Source organism: Alosa pseudoharengus, unplaced genomic scaffold (assembly GCF_046254945.1).
Source record: "Alosa pseudoharengus isolate Yale_2024_CS ecotype anadromous, Long Island Sound unplaced genomic scaffold, YU_APseudo_1.1 YU_APseudo_1.1_scf_5, whole genome shotgun sequence".
Classification (NCBI taxonomy): domain Eukaryota; kingdom Metazoa; phylum Chordata; class Actinopteri; order Clupeiformes; family Clupeidae; genus Alosa; species Alosa pseudoharengus.
The window spans coordinates 3,641,355-3,659,557 of NW_027468837.1; the positions used below are offsets into that span (position 1 = coordinate 3,641,355).

The following is an 18,203-nucleotide window of genomic DNA, read 5'->3' on the forward strand; positions in this document are numbered from 1 at the left end:
ATCTACTTTGGCCGATCACATTCACTGAACTTAGCAATGGAAGAGAGAGTTTAATTCAAGGATGTAATACGAGGACATCATCTAAAATACCTTAAATAATCTCAATTGGAGGTACTGTACAACTAGTCTGATGTGCTCTTTCCCTTTATTCTCAGATATGTTACATCATATTTAGAACTTGAATGATATTCTTTGTTCAGCTTTTGTGCATTTTCTGCCACCCTGTGACCATTACTGTCATATACCCAATGGATATGTAAACAAGCCAATATCATGAAAGGCCTACTACTATGCAATACACTGAAGACAAAAAAGAGATGTCTGATTCTTTTTATATGAATGCAAAAGGATTGAATCTTGAATCTTGCACTGATAGAAATGACAAAGGTGCATCATCACATTTCTTTGTTCTTGATCACTGATAAAAGAATACAAACTCTTAATTAATGACCCTTGCAACTAAGCAGCTCCTCACCCAATAATAACAACCTTTGCACATTTGGGAAACCTGTTATAATGTTGGGTTCTTAAAATAATGATATAAAATCAAAGTAACAACACTAGACCAGTCTGTATTTCTAACATAAAACCCATCACACATAAGACACTGGGAGGCAAAAGCTGAGCTTACAAAAAAGACAAAAACCAAGACAGACAAAAAAATGCATAATAAAAGTAACCCTTATCCCAACTGGTCTTAAGGCAATGTGATGTCCTAACCTTTTGCCTAACTCCTTCATGGGTGTGTGGAGTTCCAATAAGCAATCCCACTAATGTCTTCACTTCTTACGAAAATACCAAACTGATGCTCGAATTCCTTCCATAGAATTAGTGCTACTTAGTGCCCACTATGATGCATATCTCTCAGAAGTTTAATCTCTTCTGTAGTCCATAATCAGTCAGTTTTCTTCCCCATCATAAATCAATCAACAACCAACCAAACACATAGGTGCTCCATCAGTTGCCTCACCCTCTTTGACTAGTTTGTCACATATTTGGGCACTTTGAGAGTGATGATTGTTGGCAAGGTCCAGGCTACATGATGATCCGTGGTTCAGGAACAGAGTCTGTGATGGATTTGTGAGGCAGTACATTGGCCCCATTGAGGTAGAGCTCATCATTGACAATCACATCCTCACCCAGCACCGTCACATTCTCCATCCGCACCTATGGAAATGGATGGTTGCTTTAGAATGGTTCCTGCTCAAGTTAATTTGCTTGAAATGGTCAGAGGCATTTGTTATACATGGGTTATACATGCATGGTTATAGCTGCTCATTCAATAGAACTATTCCACAATTCCATTATGGAGGAAATTGAACAGTGACATTGTAAGTTTCTCTTTGAGAGATCAATACACAGTGGATGTAAAGGGGATGACATAGGGAAATAGATAGAACAAAGAAACTGTGTGATTCACACAGAATAAGGAGCAGTTTCCTTACTCACCCACTGGCCCACAGAGGAGCTCCAGCCAACAATGCAGGACTCGAGCCAGGAATGGGAGCGCACACGTGCCCCCTTCAGCACAGTGCAGCGCTTAATGCGCACACCATCCTCAAGAACAACACCTGCCCCCAAAGTCACATTTGGTCCAATACTGCAATTCTCCCCAATCACTGCCGTTGGATCCTGCATGAACACAAATTACAGGAATCAACATCAACACCATGCTAAGGTCACACAGAAAAACACAATGATCAATCTTGCTTTGGCTATAAGGTGCAGTCAGCAATTGCACAGGAAGTCACGTTTGTTTATGTTTATGATTATATTTAAATTTAATGTAATGGGCAGCTAGTGGGTCGTGAGTAGATGACCGCTAAATATGACAAAAAATGATATGGCCTTAAAATCTCGTAGGATCGCTGACAGCACCTTTAAGTGGTTTACTTTAGAATGATGAAATTTCAGTGCCTGGCATAGAAATACCTTTTTTGTGGTTCCTATAACTTTTTGCGTGTTCACACGACATGGGGCGATTGTAATTCAGGTCTATAGCCACAGGTCTTAAAAGCATTTTAGTGCCCCTACACTTAGGAACCATTAGCGATGTACTTACATATTGATTGGTAAGGTTGACTACTGTCATGCAACAAATGTCTTCTGGGCAGATGAGAAGAATGCATATCAAAACAGGCAATGTGATTTTGCTTCCTGTGCTGTGTGTACTGGCGGCTGAATTATGGCAGGTACTGCACCACTTTGGCTTGTGGAAAACAGCTGCTTATCAACTGCGACAAAAGGCTACGTCATGTTAAACTGGCTTGCCATATTAACTCCGCTTTGCATCGGTGTTCTATTCACCCAATGTTGACATGGTCAGGATTTATTTTCCAATAATGACTGGTGGACAATATATGTTATTAGGCTATAGGCCTAGGGCCAAATTATCAAAATGAGAAAAGGAAACTTACAGGTATTTGGTTACCCTTTCATGCATCTGCTGAGAATAAACAAATAGATCGGCAACATAACTTGAAAGTTGCAAATGTTGCATAGAAACGTAGCCTACTTGCTTACTTTCACTTTCAATGACAGCGAAAGAACTACTCACAGAAAGAGATGAAAGACATGATTCATAGCCTGTTGTCACTGTTATTATATTTTTGCAGCCGTCATTGTTGCAAAGATTCTACTACTAGTTTGGATTGGCCTGAGCTAGACGCCGTTCGTCTGAGGAGTGCAACGGTCCGGAGGTAGCATATGCCTGTATGAGGGCATTCAAGTAAGTGGGTGCAGAAAAATAAATAAATAAATAAATAAAAAATAAAAAAATCGCTGGATTTCTCCTTTAAAAAAAGGAGTTGTCATAGCAGCATGGGACTTTTACCACTGTGATGCTCCATGTTGCTAGCATCAAATTCAAAGAACACATTTTTTTTTATTCTCCATTATAACAATTTGCATGTTGTCTTTGAACTATTCTAAAATAATTGAGTTTATATGATTTGCAAATCATTCTATTTACATGGTGTCTAAAGTTTTTTGAAAATGGGGTGGTATCTTATTTTGGCTACTACAAAATCATTGGTTCTCACTGGCAATTATAGTGAGCCGTGGTCCTATATGATGTTGACCTGACTGAATTCAACTTAAATACTATTACTGCTCAGACATGTTTTCCTGACAAGCTGGGATTACTGTATGGATCAGGGGTCTCACCACAAGTACGTTGCCATGAAATCCAGGTCCAGTGCGCAGTCTCTCTGGGGTCTGCTGTCTAACAGACTGCAGGTACATGCACATGCCGGTTAGAAAGTCTTTAGGCTGGCCGATGTCCATCCAGAAGCCTGACACACAAACAGCATGATATCAAGCATGATATCGACACAACTATGACCCTTATTTAAATATAAACGTTGGTGAATATCACAGTAAATCGTATAAAAAGAATGTTTATGGTACAGCAGTAAAATCAGCATAGAAGGCTGAGGTTCATTTTATCAGTCAAAACACTCGTCACCATACCCTGAAGTTCCATGGCATAGAGGTGTCCCTGCTCTGCCATCACAGGAAAGATTTCCTTCTCTATTGAAGTGGGCCTTAACTGCATTGACAGCGCGCACCACACACACACACACACACACACACACACACACACACTTTAGAGGGTCTGACCTAAAACTTAGGTGTATTTTAAACATAGCAGGCTTAAAGCCTTTACGGTCGAGCCAGTGTCTTAATATACTGGAATGGAGGATACTTGATTCTTTCACGCTAATTTCAGCCATTTCACTTCTAGAATTTACCTGAATTCTCTGAAGCATAGAGGGTGAAAAAATGTACATCCCAGCATTGATCTTGTTTGAAACAAAAACCTGCGGCTTCTCCACAAACCGATGAATGCTTCCCGTCTCTCCCTCATACACCACAACTCCATATTTTGATGGCTCTTCCACCTTAGTCACCTGTCATATGCAATGCAGAATTTCCTTATTAGTCAACTTCTGAATACAGAGGTGTCCTTACTTGGGACTACAGCACTATAGGCTTACTTGGCACTACAGGTGCTACCAAAGACAACAAGGCTAATAAAGCTTGTCTCCATGTTGCATTCACCACTGGCTGGCTAGTAGTGGAAGTCAAAGTAAGTCTTGGAAAGTTGTAACAACATATTATGTAAAAACTCGTCAAAATGTAAATACATTATGTCAATTTTATTTGGTTATTACATAATGCACCATATTATTACATTTACATCCATTTTTCATTGCAACACCCCCATTTTGTAATAACAACCGCGATATAATAACTTATTACATAATGCGGTAAAATGTACTACATATTGCGTTCAAGCAGTTTATAACAAAATGCGGCAGATTATTACAAAGAGGGAAGCCGACAGCCGAAGATTTACCCTGCACATTTGCCTGGTGCCTTAGATAATCCAAGCAAAAACAGAGTAACGGTAGACTGAACAATAGGTTTAAAAGCAGGGTAAGGTCAAATGGCCCACTTACCACAATGGTGCCCTCTTTGCCGTGATGCTTGTGGAACTTCAACATATCCTCAAATGGGAAGTCACAGATAACATCACTATTGAGTACAAAGAAAGGCTCCTCGTTGTCGGACAGCAACTCTCTCGCCAAAGCAAGAGGTCCAGCTATGAAGGAACAGACACAGACATAAAAAACACTAAATAACATATAGCCTTAACCGTTGTTAGGCTTGTAATTTTAATCTGTAAAAAAATTCTGCTCACTGCACATTTATTATAATATAATATTCTGTATTCATTACTGACTGCTTAGCTGGAATGATGTTTTTCCCAATCATCCTATTTTAAAGCAGGCCTACCTGCAGGCATGTAATTGGGCTACAGGTTTTCTACAGAAATAGCATATTTCAACGGGCACTGCACTAGTTAATTCAAACACATTAACTTTGAAAACTGCAATCCAAATCCTGCAATCCTCAGTTCACAATACCCAGAAATGTCTATATTATCCTATTAACTATTTATTTTCATTAAATATGACAATATAGGTACATGTTAAATATAACATGACTGTAAGAAACTATTTCACAAGTAACAAGTATTCACTAAGGGCAAATTCTCCCATGTACGATGTACAGAACTGAGCAGCTGTCATTTTGTATACCGCTATTTAAAAATCAAAGACTGGTTTGTGTTTTTTTTCTGAATTTAAATGGCATTCAGAAAGTCAAAATTCCACGTTTTCATATCAACCTAAATTAATGAGGTGGTGGATCAGTGCTGAAGGTGTGACAGAAGCGGTAATGGGTGAATACTGTATATGTAACTGAAAAGTGCATATCTGGAAGCACGGAAAAAAAGGCCTTACGCGTGAATGGGAGAACCCTTAGTATTGTTCTACTTCTAGTATTACTACTACTGTTGTGCAACACCATTAACCTTTATCAATGGAATATTAACAATGGAACAATGGTTGACAATGGAATATTATTACTGAAGACTTCAGTAACTATCTGCAGTCTTTAAACACATAAATATACTACTTCAAATGAGCTTGAAAAACAAAAACAAACAAACAAATAAAAGTACTGTTTTGAGATGTTATAGTGTTGACACAGAATGCTACCTGAACTTTTTACTCACCTCTTACGTGAGTGTTAATGAAAACCACTAGCACTGTCAGCGTTAGATGCATCTACTAACCTGTTCCCAGAGGTTCCTTCTCATGTGACAGTGAAATTGTAATACCAAGCTGAGAGAGAAAGAGAGAAAATGTCAAAAAACAGAACAACAAGCACCTGAAGAGTACTTCAGCTGTACTAAAACGTGTGCTCACTAAAAATCCTTCCCTCCTTATTTTGTGCAGCCACTGCACATAGGCTGGCGTTTTTAGGAAAAGGGTGGAAGCCGAAATGGCTTTGATAATGACTTGAAGCCGAGCAGAGTGGCACAGCAGTGCTCCTTAGAGCCGCCCACAGACAGATGCTTGTTGACAGCCATGTCAACGAAAAGGAAACAGGCTCTCTGTGCGTTCATTTGTTACTGGTGGAGCCAGGTGTGTTTGAACCTGCCGCTATTATTAATAGTGTTAGGTACACTATGCAGGTTTAGGTATTTTTGGCGACTGTAGAGCTCCCTCTAGAGTTGCAATATATGTATATTTTACTCTGCCGTTGTATATAGCAAACTTTTCATGACTTGTCCCCCCTGTACACAATGAAAATGCTTTTGTTGTAGAGTTGAAGGATTAACAGGCAAAAACTCACTCCAAAGAGGTATATCTACTGACAAATAAGTTAACGTTTCACGATTCTCGCGAGATTTGTCGGGCCGCTGTTCTTGGAAGTTGCATTACTAGTTTTCTCGGTAGCAACTCGCTATGTCTATGCTGTATTGTTATGTTAGGTGAATGATTTGCCTATTACAAGTTTGTTTACCTTCGGAAAGGTTATAAAGGCGAAAATCTTGCATAGTGTACTTTTAATGTAATTAGTGTCTACACGGAGCCGGTTGTGCGTTGCACCTAGTGAATCAGCATATTACAATACAGAAGGATTTATGCATGTGTTAAACTTGTTATTATTGGGCAAACACGTGCGGCAGTGAAGACGAAAAGAGCAGAATATAACAAAAGATGGCATTACAACACAGTTAACGCTCCACCGGAAATAAATGAGCTAACTGAAGAGGCTTTCGTGCACATAGCCTATTGCACTTTGAATGAGGCAGAGAGAGTTTTTGCTTGCAGTTCAAGATGATGTGGACAGAGCTTACCCTTTCCTCTTGTGCCCTCATCTCTCTCTCCAGCAACTCAGACATGTAGCTGACAGCCAGAATGACATGACTTACTCCAGCCTGAATAAAGAGAGCACAATCTCAGTAAAGCCTAAGATGGAAATCTTTCAATCACAAAACAAACAAACAAACAAACAAACAAACAAACAAACACACACACCACTTCAATAATTTGAAGAGAGCTCATGCACATTCAGGGGACATCGCAGGCAGTGTCTAAGTGAATACATGTGATGAAATGTAACTTGGCATTCTGACATTGGAAGATCGATTTGCTCGCTGGGCCAATCACGCGCGTTTGGGTGTCAATCAAATCACACCTTAGCAAACATCTAGTGACAAACTCTGGAATGTGATTTACAAAAGGAAGAAATATAGAATGTCGGCAAGGAAAAAAGAGAACACTAACCTTCACTAGTGCCTCCACCTGATGCAGGAGAATAGGTTTGTTGCAAAAATCCACCAGAGGTTTAGGCACACTGAGAGTTAGGGGTCGTAATCGTGTACCATAACCACCGACCAGAATCAAGGCCTTCATTGTGGATCCACAGTAAGGGAGGTTAGTGCAACACACACGAAATGAAGCCGCTGAGCATGGGGTCCGATGTGAGAACAACACCTGGTATATGATGAAATACAGAGTCAAACAATGTTCTTGCCACCAGAGGCAATGAAACACCATATCATCACATCACGATCAACTTGAACTTTACTTTTGTCATAAACCCAGATTGTTTTCAAAACGTTCCTCGTTTTAATCAAACAGCTGTTAATGTGAAATGGTCAACGTTAGAGGTTGTCTGAATAAACTCTAATAACAGCCAGATAACATGGCTAACAGTAACGTACCTCGCAAACCTCTGTAGGAGCTACTTTGTTTTATAAATAACAGTACCATTTTCAAAATTCCGGATGAGGGCATGACAGAGAAGCGTCGCGATTATTACTGAATTTGCACTAAGATAACCTAACAACTGTAATGAACTACGGTCGACTAACTTTAGCGGGGAGGCTTGCAAGCTAACATTAACTTTGGTTGATGTTACCTTTACACAGTTTCTTTAGTTACCTAGAAGCTAGCTGTGACAATACGACAGGGGTTTAACTACACATGTCCTTTTAGTTTTGTGTGGATTTAAAAAAGTTTCTTATGTCACTGTAGAACAAAACATATATAAAATCATTAGCTAGTTAGCAAGGCTGTTTCCAGACATGTCACTGCACTTACCAGTGTTGGAAGGTGCTAACACCCTCGTAGCTAACGTAGCTTCTAAACTCAATCACGCTGCTGCTTTAGGTGGTCTTGTAGATATCTTATCGATCAAATGGTAATGGATCGGCAGTTATCCACCAATATACCTTTCACAACGACATATGAATTACACTTAATGTTACAAGGAAAACGGGTTTTACCTATCTAATGAATGAGACTTGAAATTCAAGTAACGTTAGGGGCGTTTCAAGACCACAATGCCATTCAACAACAACGCCTACGTATGAGGTCACAAGATGTACCAATTCTGAGGCAGGTGTAGACTGCTGGGTTTGCGTGCACACTAACAAAAGACTAAAATGGCAATGTATGACTTGACCATCAAAAAAATATAACGTTAACGTATAGTATTTGGGTGGCGATACGTGGATAAGCTAGCACTAAGGGGTAGAGTATGCTAACCTCCAAATTTCCGTTGATCTAGTCGTTGTACATGTCATTTAAAAATACATTTACATTAATGGGAAATTTCTAGTTTGGGTCGACAACAATGCGTCATTCCACTGTCTTCACTTCAAAATGGTATGTCTGAAATGTCATCAGTCTCGCCCCTTTGGCTTGTCATCTCGGCCAATCAGATGAAAACAACGTGGCGAGGAAGTTATCACACAGCAGCTGACCGGATCAAATGACGTCACATTTGTGATGTGTCTTGTAGGAGAGTGGTAGGCTACATTTCAGATATAAGACAATAATGAGTGGCTGGTTGAGGAATCTGGACATTTATCATATGTCCACATTTTAAAAAGTGATTTTCCTACCCTATCAGGCTTTTCATCAGGAATCAATTTTTAGAATTGTGGTTAATTTTTACCTAAATTATATTTTGATTGCCTTACAAAAATTAACATAGCCTGACTCCAAATTAGCACATTCCCAACCTAAGATTGATTCAATTCATCAAAGTATGCTGGCTTTTCTTTTCCTCTGGATGAAAAAGGTTTCTTGAAACAATGAAAAGGAAACCTATGAATGGTTCACATTTCGAAAGTCATCGTCAGGCCTTTTTGTAATTCAGATTTTTTGTAGTTTGTCTTTCCTTACTCTGGGTGATCCAGGTAGCCTAAGTGAAGATAAAAAGAAAAAGCTTCAATTTCAAAAGGTGTGAAGAGAAGAATGATGCTCTAAATGTATTGTTCAAAATGCACTTCCCTCAAGAATTTCAAAATGAAAGTTAGGTCAAGTCAACTTTATTTATATAGCGCATTTCATACACAGTCGTTCAATCTGATTTATATTATCCTCCTGGGAACCAAGAAAAAAAAGTGTCCAACAATTTCTTTTTTGTTGTGATTTCCTTTCTATTTAGGATTAAAAAAAAACATCTTACATTTTTTTTTTTATTATTTATTTTTATTTTAAATTTTATAGCATGTCCCCTGTGGTGGACAAAAGGACCGTTTTAGTATGAAAAGGTAGCCATGAAAATAGACAAAAATGGACAAATTATGCTTTTAGTGGTATTAAATTAAGGGTAAACTTAACCAAATATAAGGGGAAAGGTTATTTATCCTTCTAGACTACTTTATTTGCCTTTTTGGACAGTTGTATTTCTTTTTTCTGGATTGTTCATTTCATTTTCATGTTTTTCTTTCATCTGTCACCCCCCCTCATTCATCCTATACAAATGATCTCCTAAATTTCCCAAAAAATTTAAATATTTTGGTCCTGGTGTCCATTATAATGGACATTCATAAAGTCACTATTATTTCAAAATGTAAATAACTTAACTTCTTTCAAAATTAATCATATGATTCCTGACATTTTCATTAACAAGACCATATATTGCCATCATAATGAATGCTTAATAAGAAGACACTATTTGACTTATCTCTCCTCCTTCCATAAAATGTGCTTGTTTTGATGTCAACCATTTTTGAGAACAAGAAAGAGGAGGTTTACAGCAACCCAGCCAATCACATGATATATCATTAGAAAGCCCAAGATGTCCTCTTTAAAAGACCACAGGAATTGATAGAATAGCTCAAAGGGGTAAAGGGGTATGCATCTAGAACTTATGTCCACTACAGAGGACATAGGTCTATGGATTCGGTCTCAGGAGGATAAATACAAGCAAACAGAAATCGATAATAAGAAGGGCAATAGTCAAAGGATACTAAATTAAAGAATAAAAAAAGAAAATATAAAACATGCAAGGTTATAGTACATAAAAGCATAAAAGGGCAATATTTTTAAAACACATAAAATTGCAATAGTTTTTAAGTGTTTAAAAAATAATAATTACAACACAAAAAAACACATAGAATGATCAAGCACCTAGTGAACAGCAGCACTCTAGTATGGAGATTCTTGAAGTAGTCCAAACTGTACGCGCACACATATATTTCCTTTCAGGGCCAAAATGCCTGACCACAGGGCTCGACAGTCCCCCTCGTGGAGTATTAACAGCCAAAATAGTTAACACTCAGAGTTTCAGAGAAACTGTCTATTCTGTTGAATGACAGGGCAACTACTACACAGAATCCCCCTTTGCCCTAGCCTCGTGAGACCATCCTGATCTCGCGAGCTTCAGGGTTTCACTCGCAGATCAGTCTGGATACTTTCCGTTAAAGAAAATTTGGAGCAGTTCACCAAACGAACGTCCAATCAGCGTTGAATTTGAGGCGGGTTGAGGTGTGACGCAACGAACAACATGACGGCATCCACAGAGATGAGCATAGCTATCGCGCAAGTTTTATTCAAATTAGAAAGTATTCCTGGGTAAACTGTGAAGCTATGAGTCTCAGCCATGCAGCTGGGAGGAATGAACGACACAGACATCCTCCACGGCGGATTCCAGTTCATAATGGAGGAATATACTATCTTCAGAAGTGTAGGGCCTACCGTGAAAACTTGATGGGAATTGTCGTTGATTAGGTTCATAAATGGTAAGTTAAAACATCTTAACGTTTGTCACGTTACCTAACTTAATTGTATGTTAAACGGCATTAGAAGAATACTTTGTTCATCTAATTGATTGATTTGGCCCGTCGATAACCAACAAAGGTGGTGATAGACAGATGGTTTATCCAATCAGCTAACCAGTATGTCCGCCCCTTCCCAAAAGTTCTTCAATGAAAAGTTCCCAGATGGATATGCGGAGCAAATCCATCTGGCGGAGTCAGGTTACCTTTGCCCAACTAAGGACAGCAATACTACAAGGAACAAATACTCACCCCGAAGAGTGCTCTGTGAACTGGGCAATGAAAGGATAAAAGAAAAGTTTGGTTTTAAGTCTAGATTTGAAACTGACTACAGTTGGGGCAACTTTGATCTAATCTGAAAGTTGGTTCCAGGGCTGAACTGCATAGCAACTAAAAGCTGCTTCACCATGTTTAGTTCTAACAGTAGGTTTTTACTAACAAGTATTTATCCTGAGACCTTAGAGGTCTGGAAGGTGTGTACTGCTGAAGCATGTCTGCTAGGTAATTTGGTCCCGTTCCATGTAGTGATTTACAAACAAGCAGAAGTGCTTTGAAGTCAATTCTGTGACTTACTAGACGCCAACGCAGGGACAAGTATTGGAGTAATGTGGTCAGTTCTTTTAGTTTTCGTGAGAACCCTAGCCGCTGCATTTTGTATGATTTGAAGCTGTTTGATAGTCTTTTTTTGGAAAGCCTGTGAAAAGCCCATTGCAGTAATCAACCCTACTGGAGATGAATGCATTAATACGTTTTTCTAGATCATGTTTTGACATTAGCCCTCTAAGTTTGGCAATGTTTTTGAGGTAGTAGGTAGGCTGATTTAGTTATTGCTTTCATATGGCTGTTTAAATTTAGATCACTGTCAATTATGACACCAATATTTTAACAATATCCTTCGATTTAAGCCCTTTTTATATCAAGGAGAATGGCAACCTTATGTCTTTCCTCCTTTTTACCAAATAGTTACTTCAGTTTTTTCTTTGTTCAACTGAAGAAAATTTTGAGACATCCAGTTGCTGACAAAGGGATTCAAGGGGACCATAGTCATTAGGCGATAAAGCTAAGTAAAATTGGGTGTCATCGGCATAGCTATGATAGGAAATCAAATTGTTTTTAATGGTTTGTGCAAGTGGGAGCATATAGAGGTTGAATAATAGTGGCCCCAAGATCGACCCCTGGGGAACACCACAGGTCAAGGACATTGGCCCGAAAACCTGACTGAAAGTAATCAAAATACCCATTTGATGTTAGTGTCACGGGGTAGAATAGTGGGGAAAAGTCGGGGAGGGAACTTAAAATGGAAAAGATTTTGTCCTCACAGGGACTTATTTTTGGTAGCGCACTAAGATGATGGCCTCCCTTATCACGCATTGTTTGCTGATGACTTGCAGGTGTTTAGCGGCATGTAGGGTTAGTGATTGGCACACGCTGGGTGGGCTGTGGGTTTTTAAGGCCTCTGCCTTTCAGTCTTACGAGAGACTTTGGGGGGGAAACACGGGAAGGGGGAACGGCCACAAGCTACAGTCTAGCTGGCTGCAAGGTGACATTCAGAGAGCGCAACTTCATAACAGAACGAAAGGGAAGTGATGTGCGCGACGACAAGGACGGAGTAAGACAGACGTCTGCAGGGATCTTCGCCAGTGAAGTGCGATCCTGCTGGGTTAAGCCCACTCTGGAATACTGCATCCTCGAACGCTACAAGGTGGAAACGTGATCCCCTACAGAGATAAGTAACGTTTGCCGTGGTTATGCCACTGAGGAACTGAAGCTGTTATGGTTCCCCCGCACCTGTGAAGCTGCTATTATCCCCGTGACTGTGCTGCTGCTATTATCCCCAGTGACTGTGAAGCTGCTATTATCCCCAGTGACTGTGAAGCTGCTATTATCCCCCGTGACTGTGAAGCTGCTATTATCCCCCGTGACTGTGAAGCTGCTATTATCCCCCGTGACTGTGCCGCTGCTATTATCCCCCGTGACTGTGCCGCTGCTATTATCCCCAGTGACTGTGAAGCTGCTATTATCCCCCGTGACTGTGCCGCTGCTATTATCCCCAGTGACTGAAGTTGTTACCATCCCTTCGTGGCAGTTGCAGGGATGTGTAATTGAGACTGAGAGCACCACTCATTTCCTGGTCCCTCCTGGCCCTCTACGATACAGTGGCATTATTTAATGTAGGCTATATTGGCGTGGCATTGGAAGTGCTGGTAACCTAGCCCCGTCAAGCTGTAACAGCCTTGCAGTGATTGTGTGGAGTGTACTGTGTGCAGTGAGGCTTATAGAGAAGTTGGAGTGAAAACTTTGTGCATATGTGCTGTGCTCTAATGTGTGAACCTGTTACCTTATAGGCGTAGGTGGGTCGGCTATCCCTGGCCACTACAAGCAACATTAACTCTTGCCAAACCCCCTGTGCAACAGCGACCGGACAGGGTGAGAGACTGGCCGGATCTCTGCCTGCCGCTCCCACCTCGGGCCAGTCTGGACTGGAGGACTGCTCCTTGGACGTTGTCCATCTCTTTTAACAAAGACTCATAATTTTATGTTTAAATAAATCTATTTTTCTTACACCCAAGTCTCTGACTTAGCTTTACTGAAGGGTACAGTTTTCTCCCCAGCAGTAGATGGTAGAAGTAGGGGTGGCCCTAGCGCCCCCCCACCCTGTGACATTAGGAAGGTGGTTAGTTGATTAAAGACAATTCTTTCATAAAAGGTAGATTGGACATGGGCCTGTTGTTTAGTATGGTGGCATCCAAATTAGTCTTCTTGAGAAGGGGCTTTTCAGGGACTTAGGAATGTGCCAGACAATAATGATACATTTACACAATGTGAAGCAGGTCTGCTGCTATGAGGTGAAGAACAGATACAAAAAATATAGTTGCAAGCAGCAATGTGGGGGCCATGCAGAGAGCAGGAGTTGGGATTGTGATTGGATGTGATTGGACTGGACTGGATTAGATTGGGTCTTGAATCCATGTATAAAGTTTGGTTTCTATACGGAAAAGCATTTTTGAGATATGAGCCTACTACTTGTGATTATAGATTGGATAGGACTGGATTGGATTGTACTGGATTGGATTTCATTGGATTGGACTGGACTGGATTCAATTGGTATTGCTTAGATGAGCCTCCTTTCTGTGATTATAAATTGGACTTGACTTGATTTGACTTGACTTGACTGGATTGGATTCAATTGGGATTGCTGAGATATGAGCCTACTTCCTGTGATTATAAATGGGATTGGACTGGAATGGACTGGACTGTATTGTATTGGATTGGAAACATGTACCAAGTTTGGTTTTGATACCTGTAAGCGTTAGATATGAGCCTACTTCCTGTGATTATAGCGCACCCTTAGTGGTCAAAGATCAGCAAATTTCTTGAGCCTCATCCTAAGTGGGTCCTGAGTCCATGTAGCGAGTTTGGTTTTGATACGTGAAAGCTTTGCTGAGATAAAAGTTGACTTCCTGTTTGAGATTCTTGGAAATTGAGGAGCGTGAATGTTGATTGTCTGATGTCATTCAGGTGCTGTTCAATTATGTAAATCTTAAATGGGCAATAGTAGAATGTGATGTGTAGCTAGATTATAATGCTGTAGTTGGGATTTGAACTCTCAACCTATGGATCCCCAGTACCAAAATTTTGGACGCACCGCATCCACAGCTCTCGTCGCACCGCATACCCAGAATCCTTTGCGGGTGCGGAATTCGCTTCTCATAGAAATGAATAGGGATACTGCGTTGCAGAGTTCGCATCGCATGCTAGTGGATCACCAGCGTAATGGCTCCTACACACAGTTTCGTTCCGTCAACGCATGCCAGTGGGTGTTCCCGACGGTAGCTATGCAAATGACTTAAGGTATAACCGTAATTTGATTGGTTGGTGCCGTCCGTCGATCGGCTTGATTGACCGGTGCTGTCTGTTGGTGCAGCAACAGCTGTACTTCTCAATGCGAGCGACGGGAGAAACGTGACGCAACGGACCCACAATTCAGTTCGGCAACGGATGACGTGAGCCCATGTAAAGACCCAGGTGATTGTTAAAAAATGTCAACAGAGGCAGTATTTCTTGAGGAAACTTTACTCCTTTGGAGTCATTCCTCCTACACCTTCTTTATTGAAAGTATACTGACCTTTTCATCCATGTGCTGCATGGTTTCACTCCCTCTCAGCCAAAAATAAGAAACACCTCGAGAGCATTGTGAACATGTTCTAAAATCATTGGCCACCCTCTTCAGTCTCTAATATCACTGCACGATAAGGCAACATTAAGGAAAGCCAACTGCATCTTAGAAGACTCTACCTATGTCCTACACAGAGTTTTTGAATGGCTGCCCTCTGGCAGGCATCTGCGCTGTCCTCTGGCTAGGACTAACAGGAGGAAGGCCTCATGTGCAGCTTGATCATAATGCTCTAGCTGGGATTCAAACTCTCAACCTAAGGATCACCAGTACATGGCATTATCCCACTGACTCACTGACAATCCTACATGTTGGCAAGTCACATTCACATGGTGAAAATGTGTATTGGTAAACACACAAGAAGAAAACTCCAAGCAAACATTTCACAAGAGAATTAAGAGCTTTTGAAAAAGAGTGATCTGAAAATTTGCACTGTTAATGGCATCCACCTAATGATGGTTGTATGGTTGTTATACAATAAAATTGTAGTGTCTGCTAAATGTAATGTAATGTAAAAAATTACTCATATAGGAATATAAGTGATATAGGAAAAAAGGACTGAGTGGTCCAACTTTATTGGCCTATATCTCTGAAATGGAACAACATATCAAAATTCTTTTGATAACTTTTTTGAGGCTTGGTGTCAACATTGTGTGTGAGAATTTTGGTAAAGATTTGATTATTTTTGAAGCCTTTTAAACTTTTTATGATGTTTGGCTTTTCTATGAAATTGTGGCAAAAGTAAACATTTTTAGGGCATAAGACCACTCTAAAAAAGATGCATCTGATGATGAAAGAATTTTGAGTCTAGGTCAATCGGGTAAGGAGAAATAAGCATAATTCACTTTTTTGGCAATAGCGCCACCTGGGTGCAGTACCCCAGATTTTGGGTTATGGGTAGAGGGGGGGGGGGGGGGGTACTGGTAACCATACCTGAACATTTCACAACTTTTTACTGTATGGTTCAATGGCAAATGAGCGTTTTGTATAATAGGAAAAAGTACAATCACTATGGGTGCCTCGCAGCTTCGCTGCTTGGCCCCCAAAAACCTGGTAGAGTGTCTAAGCCACATGTGGAAGAGTTGAGGTTCTATATCGTAAACATACTAATAACCAACCATTTTGTTCGAAAATTCTAGCTGAATTGCACTTGCTATGCAATTCAATGCAATTCATTGATTCAACTATATAAACCATATATTTTCTGAAAGCTTAGATGACATGAGACATGTCCCACCCTCCTCATTAGTATGCTGCACATGCATAATACATTGGGTATTGGTAAATAGTGCATATGCAGAGGTGTAGTGCAGAGGTGTGGATCGAGTCACATAACTTCGAGTCAGACTCAAGACTGCAACGTTATTTTGCATGGAATGCAGTTCTCTTATCAAGGGAAAAGGGATGAACATCACTGAACATGCTCTCATTTGTCGTCTGACTTGGATCATGTGATATTGTGATGGATCCTCTGATCCCTGTGATGTGGTTCGATCTATGGGTTTGATAGCCTAAACGATTTAATTTGCTCCACGGAGCTAACCGAAACGATCACAGAATCATCATCAATAACTGGTATTTCAAACTTACACGCATATCAGCGTTGTGTTTTGCAACATAAGTATCAAGAAATGTGAAGGTAAATAAATGTTTATACACCTGATATTGTGCAGGCTACCTTTGATGACATCAAGATGTTCGTTAATGGTAGCCTTGTTATTGTAGGCTAACTCCTGCGGGCATATTTATCCATTCAGTATATAAACTATCAAACTACGGCATAACATGTAAGCTATCTGTAGGCTACTTGGACAGGAGTAACATATAGTTTGGAATTAATTTTAAGAGTGCAGTGCAAAGGATTCAGAAATAACTATGGTGGCGGATCCTGATGTGTGCGATATGAGTGCTTACAGGGGGTAGTAGCTTTCATTTGCAGTTGGGTTTTTTTATTGCTCATTTGCATATCAAGTCAATCATAGGTTAGTGTGTGGAGAGTGGGGGCCGTATATTCTGTACAGGAGTGTGTGCTTGCTGCTGAGAAGGTCTCATCCAGAGGTTAAAAGGATGAGGAGGGGGCAGGGGATAGCTGGACCTACCAGGACTGGTTTTAGCCTATACATACAGCTTAGAATGGCTTAGTGCAGCCAGCAACATATTTGGGGACATTGAGCACTATGGCTCCAGGCATCCCAAAATGCTTGGATGAGAATGCACTGTAGTTTTAAGGACTTGTCAGAGACCAGTTGGGGCAGTTTCATGTCTCTGTTGCTGAGTGTTTCGATCGTCAAAAGGTCAGAATCGCCAAGCATCTTGTAGGGGCTGTTTGCGGCAGTTTCATGTCTGTTGCTGATAGTTTTGATCTTCAAAAGGTCAGAATCGCCAAGCATCTTGTGGGGGCTGTTTTTAAAGAGTAGGCTAGAGATTGTCTGTGCTGTTGCGAGTGAGACAAGGTACTCATTGTTATGTCTGACAGTTTTACGACAGCCGGCTTTCGGACTGTCGAATGACGTACATCCGGTGTTATAGGTGTTTTACGTTGTAAAAACGTAATGGATATGGCGGACATGTGCCTCTCTGATGCTGTTTGAAAACACACATAACATTGGCGACGAGGATGGAGCTTTCAATCCCACCACCTACACAGGTCCTGTGCCGAGGGACAACGCATATTCAGGACATTGGGTCAAGCGAAGAACTACAAGGACGCTACTACATTGCTTAGGGCACACTTCGTGGCGCCACAGACAGTAATACTTTGCAGAATTGTTTTCCGGCAGCGCAAACAGACCGCGGGTGTGTCGATCCAGCACTATGTAGCTGACCTCAGTGGCTTAGCCTCCCTCTGTAAATTCGGGACAATGGAGGAGGAAATGATAAGAGATCAGCTCACTGAACATGCAATCCACCCTAAGACACGGGAGAAGTTGGTTATGTCGCCGGATGATCTGACACTAAGCGATGCTTTAAAGATAGCGCTGCAGATTGAAACAGCCACTGAGTTAGCCACAAAACTATCTTCCCGTGCTTCCATGCAGCCCGTCTTAACTCAACAGGTCAAGGAGCCTTAGCGCCCGCCTAGCCCAGCATCGCCTG

At 40.7% G+C, this 18,203-nt stretch overlaps 1 protein-coding gene across 1 annotated transcript; it reads right to left on the reverse strand.

Moving 5' to 3' along the window:
* Positions 1-314: 314 nt before the first annotated feature.
* Positions 315-8,198, reverse strand: gmppb (GDP-mannose pyrophosphorylase B). Its single transcript, XM_076268096.1, has 10 exons — positions 7,965-8,198; positions 7,146-7,355; positions 6,716-6,796; positions 5,645-5,693; positions 4,464-4,606; positions 3,753-3,911; positions 3,472-3,550; positions 3,166-3,293; positions 1,450-1,632; positions 315-1,167 (listed from the first exon to the last, which is right to left on the reverse strand). The coding sequence occupies exons 2-10, from the start codon at positions 7,272-7,274 to the stop codon at positions 1,036-1,038; spliced, it is 1,083 nt and encodes a 360-aa protein (XP_076124211.1). The 5' UTR covers positions 7,275-7,355; positions 7,965-8,198; the 3' UTR covers positions 315-1,035.
* Between the last annotated feature and the right edge of the window lie 10,005 nt (positions 8,199-18,203).

Bases quoted from the DNA above. Each gene is read 5' to 3' on its own strand.
- gmppb (XM_076268096.1), bottom strand. From the start codon at position 7,274: ATGAAGGCCTTGATTCTGGTCGGTGGTTATGGTACACGATTACGACCC. The intron at 6,797-7,145 runs GTTAGTGTTCTC...CTCTTTATTCAG, and splicing joins AGGTGGAGGCACTAGTGAAG to GCTGGAGTAAGTCATGTCAT. The intron at 3,294-3,471 runs GTATGGTGACGA...TTTGTGTGTCAG, and splicing joins CTATGCCATGGAACTTCAGG to GCTTCTGGATGGACATCGGC.